This window comes from Cystoisospora suis, assembly GCF_002600585.1.
Source record: "Cystoisospora suis strain Wien I chromosome Unknown contig_517, whole genome shotgun sequence".
NCBI classification, from domain to species: Eukaryota; Apicomplexa; class Conoidasida; order Eucoccidiorida; family Sarcocystidae; genus Cystoisospora; species Cystoisospora suis.
Window position 1 is genome coordinate 14,415 of NW_027153318.1, and position 4,821 is coordinate 19,235.

Genomic DNA, 4,821 nt, shown 5'->3' on the forward strand with positions numbered 1-4,821 from the left:
CCTGCCAGGTAAGTTTAATTAACCCGACGTAAAGACTGCTCTACATCCAATTGCTACGCACGACATTTAGGTGTGGGGGGAGAAACACACCTCACACCTGGCAGACCGACAGGATGCCCGCCCGGGCCCACCGCTCCATCGATCAGCAAGGTGCCCCTCACCAGTTGGAGAGCGCCTTCTCTGCTCCTGGGGGTGTGTGACGGTCTAATAAAGAACTCCCCCTCCAACATAGGGTCTCTCTCCTATTGAGGAATCTTGAAAAAGGCGCATCCCGTAGATTGAGTGGGCATTTCAAATGTTATTCGGATTTTAATGCCCTGTTGAGTGTGCTGAAGGTCTCATCCCTGACCGGCAAGAGAGAAGCACTCGCGTGATTCGGGCTAGGTTGTCGGGGGTGGCGGACACCCTGAGATGGCGGGGGTCCAACGGCGGGCACTTGAGCTGAGCAAAACAATGGTGCAAACCGTACACAATGTACACACTTTCTTTTTTTTTGAGAAAGAAAATGGCCTTGCTACTCGTAGACTGCTGTAGCTTCACCATCGTGTGCCCTTTTTCCGGGGGGGGTGTGATGGCGTGGTAAAGAACTTCCCTCGATGCGCTCGGTCTCTCTTCTCACGAGGAATCTCGCAGAAAATGAGTAACAACATTCTAGCTCGGAGAAGTATTGCAATTTTGAATTTGAACTTCAGGTCTGTATCACGTAGTCTCTCGCCGGCGGTCTTTGTGTAGGAGAAAAGAGCAAGGGCGCTCGGGGCATCCGGGCGAGGCGAGGTTGTCGGTGGAGGGAGAGGGGGACAGGGGTTGGTGAACTGCGGTTGACAGTATTGAAACCGGGCACAATGTAAGCAGTTTCCCCTGCCTGAAGGGCATATATAACTCGACTGCTTGTATCAGATTATGTTTTCAAACAAGCGTCCTGAGTTATGACAGAAGAAACTCTTCGTTGGTGCCTCCGCTGCGCACGCCGGAGCCCCAGCACACCGGCGGATAGATCCCTGGGCCACCATCATGATGCTCGTCGATTGCCCGTCTTGTCTCCGATGGCCGTGCTTTTAGTTGCACGGGTAGGATGTTTCCAGAGAGGGGACCTCTCGTCGACTGTACTCGAACAGGATCACTTCTATAGTTGATCTGCTTGTTCACCGTCACAGCGACAGACAACACCTTCAGTCACGAAGATGAGTCGGACGTCCAGCCTACTCTTTGAAGGGAGGCTCCGAGCAAACAAAATGTCTGCTCGGCAGCTTTGATGATCCTGGTCCAGAGGGTTTACCTCTTTGGTCCATAGGCGAGGACGATTCTGAGTGACTTTTCTCTAAATCAACTGAATGGTAGTAGTAGTAGTACTAATAAACTAGCTGACTTTAGAATCAGCTAAACTAGCTGACTTTAGAATCAGCTGAAGGGTAAGAGTAATAAATAGCAGGATCTCTCTGGTTGTAACTGACTGACTTTCTAGAGTCAGCTGAAGGGTAAGAGTAACAAAGGGCAGAATCTCTGGTTATCTTTTTTAGAGAAATTTCAGTTTCTTTCGTTTCTACTCTTCTATTTTCTCAAATCGGGTCCCTCCCATCCTATCATAACTGAATAGCTGCAGTCCTTTTTGGTTTCTGGTTTCTTCGAAGGTCTCCTTCCATCGACTATTTTTATCTTCTGGAGTGATACTTAGGCCGACTAGGGAAAATTATATCAACGGCTCTGTTAGTTTGGTCAGACAAGGCAGTTCAAGGTCTTTAGGTTTGGAAAACTCGAAAATTCCATCAGTAGCTTTACTAGTTCGCGCACAAACAAAAGGCATAGCAGAGGTCTTTTAGGTTTAGAAAACTCTCAAGGTTCCTCCTTACTACTGTGGTACACGATGGAGATGCAACCTGTTCTGAGTCCTCTAAACTGCGCTGCATACCTGAATGCAGACGTAGATGTCTATGTACCGGCATAGTGTATCCACACGGCTACTATCTTTAGAGGGCACATACTATCCAAGAAACCAGCAGAGAGGTCCGAAGAACGCGTCAACTTATAATACTAGGCCTGTCTGTGGTGACGCTCCTGCAAACGAGCGTGCAGAGCCTCCTGTGACAACTGCTCCGGATGTCAAGGGTTGCGGACAGGCGAAAACAGAAATTTACCTCCCGAGAACCGCAGTCTGACCAGGCTTCTCGCTTTTGTCGCTCATCCAGCTAACAAAGATCCCGGTGTAGCGATCGCATTGACTTCGCGTGAAGCAGTTTGATGGGTAACCTTGTTCGGATGCGGTGTTTCACAGGTACAGGTGCCTACTACAGGTGACATCTCTACAGCTGGAGAAGAGCCGGGGGCACGGCCCAAGGCATCGCCTTCCAGTTGGGACAATGACGACTTGTGTGTGACAGTTCAGAAGATTATCACCACGCACAATCTTTTGTGAAAAGGAGGCTTCGGAAAGCCAAACTGTCACCCTGACAAGGCGGGTAGTTCCACACATAACGGACTGGGGCCACGCGAAGACGTTAACTTCCACCATTCTCCTACATGACGGTAGTGGATGGGGCGCCAGAAAACCCTTTACAGCCCGTGAAGTCAACCCACTTGCATCAAACATAAAAGTCGAGAAGAATCGCAATTCGGCGGAAAAAGACGTTAGCCGCTCGACCAACAACACCCGACTTTGAGTGTAGAGGATCATTTGAAGAAGTGACGTTCCTAGTGATGGAGAGGACAGTTCAGGCAAACAACGCTTGTCAGGAAGCCATCCCTTTGCCGCTGGTATGCATCCGTGCCTGTCTTGGGAAATTTCAGAATCCACCGAACTGCTTTAGAAGAGGATTGTTCTGTACTTTCTTCATCAAGGCGTCGAACTTCGACCCATACTGATTGATCTTCGTCTGCAGATTGTTGACGGTTGAAGAGAGTTTGTCTGCGGTTTTCTCGAAGTCATCATGTACAGTCCGGAGACCTTTCTCCATCTTCTCGTGTAGCGAATCACACGGCGGGCACGCGCTAGCCTGGCGCTGCTGCGCGGATAGTTCTTCAAGCTTCTCTGAAATCACAACAGATCACCGACAAGCCTTCATATTGACTATGCGTGAACGACAGCTCACCACACGTAAACGCAGCAAGATGCGATGTCTCAACCCCAGCAACTTGTACTTCAAAGACTTCTCAAAATAACATGCAGCAGGTGGGCAGGCGTAGACCGTCGAAGAAGGTAATTGACACGGATTTTCACCGTGGCGACGTGGCTGTACATTTCTCCCCGTGCCACTGCTCTTCAACCCAGTGTCACAACGCTACGGAGACCTCTCAAGAGAACGGGTAACACTCAGGGTATCGATGTCGAGGAGCTCGTCCTACACACATCAAACAGGTACTTGCTTCACTACTCAACCTTTGCCGACGCCAGCCTGGACTCACTTCCAGGAGGTTACCTACTGCTGCTGTAAGAACCCAACTGACGCACACGCTCCGAGAAAGAGAATTAAGTCCACTACTGGTACCACATGCATACACAGGCTGTATGTAACAATTGCAAGCTTCCGGCAAGTGACTTCGCAGACAACGGTCAAGGGGGGCTCATTGTGTCGTCCCTGCTGTCCTTTCTCCGAAGCCCCTGTCTTATTTTGCGATCCCGGTCTTCCCCCTCAAGCAAGCTCCGACTTACCCTCCAGCATTTGGACTCTCACGGCTTTCTCTGCTCCTGAAGTAGCCAGTTGCATATTATGAACGTACAGAGCTCCCAGGAGGCCGATCTGGAGAACCAGTAGGGACACTAGAAACCACGAAACACCCGTTCCTGAACACACAGCAGTGAACACCGCCCTCACAACAGCACACCACTTCGTGAAAGAACACGCAGTCCGGAATATGCCTCACACGAAGCAAGCCACGCAGAAGCCTCCTTCTTGCCCAAATATCTGACGCGCACTCTCTTCTATCAACGGTCAATGTACTCGCAATGTAAAGCTGATAGTTTGCAGTCCACTCTCGATGCTCCTGTTTGAAGGACTGCATCCCAGTCGGCGACCTCGCACGACCGCAGTCGAGAAGCCGATGCCCACTGTACATCACCGAACGCGGCCTTACAAAGATCGCATGCTTCTGACGTGAATCAGATGCCTAGCTCACTTGCCGCTTTCTCCGGTGGAGAGGTGTGCGTCTGCGTGCCTGTGGCCGCCATTTCCGATAGGAGGGAACAACCCGGGATAACTTTGGCAGAAAAAGGACTGAAGTACCTGCGATTGACGGACTTAGAAGGGGGAAAAGGCACACGCTGAAGGCAGAGGTCTCAGCAAAACCTTGTTAGTAATGAGAAACTGTCTATTGCTGCAGAGTGGCATGACTGCATTCACTGTCAGGAAAACACGAGCAACCAGCAGCATCCCGCGTCACTGCATGCATCGACGCTGCTCCACAAAAATACTGGCGGCTCCCAGCTCGTCTGATTCGCTTTCTCGACTATAGCTTCGGTTCCCAAAGTTTTCTCTTTCTTCAGGGCATACTTCTTGCGACTTTACTTTTCAGACCTTAGCCGAGGCTCTCTCTGCATCGTGTTCTGTAACTCGAGAGGAGCCCGGGATACCTTCTCCCCGGTCAAGCAGTACGCCGACCTAGCCGCAGATGCCCAGCGGAACGCGTAACCATCGACATCTGTGCGCTTTCCATCTTTCGTTCCGTCGACATTTGTGCTTGCTGTCGGGTTGAGTGATGGAGAGAAAGCGATAGTGAGTTTGTGGCATGGTAACACTGTCAATTACAAGTGCCCACGGTAGTCGCCGTAATCGTGCGACTGCTATAACATACCGATGGTCATGTCAACGCTCGGAATGCAGTCGAGTTCTA

The 4,821-nt window shown here is 50.6% G+C and overlaps 1 protein-coding gene across 1 annotated transcript; it reads right to left on the reverse strand.

The window, feature by feature from the left end:
- Positions 1–2,495: 2,495 nt before the first annotated feature.
- CSUI_001316 (uncharacterized protein) lies at positions 2,496–4,386 on the reverse strand. The gene is made up of 3 exons (XM_068061522.1): positions 4,108–4,386; positions 3,644–3,775; positions 2,496–3,022 (listed from the first exon to the last, which is right to left on the reverse strand). The coding sequence occupies exons 1-3, from the start codon at positions 4,157–4,159 to the stop codon at positions 2,778–2,780; spliced, it is 429 nt and encodes a 142-aa protein (XP_067926504.1). The 5' UTR covers positions 4,160–4,386; the 3' UTR covers positions 2,496–2,777.
- Positions 4,387–4,821: the final 435 nt, after the last annotated feature.

Coding starts and splice junctions, on each gene's coding strand:
- CSUI_001316 (XM_068061522.1), bottom strand. CDS start 4,159: ATGGCGGCCACAGGCACGCAGACGCACACCTCTCCACCGGAGAAAGCG. Junction 3,776..4,107: donor TCCACCGGAGAAAGCGGCAA/GTGAGCTAGGCA, acceptor CTGTGTGTTCAG/GAACGGGTGTTTCGTGGTTT. Junction 3,023..3,643: donor GAGAGTCCAAATGCTGGAGG/GTAAGTCGGAGC, acceptor TTGTGATTTCAG/AGAAGCTTGAAGAACTATCC.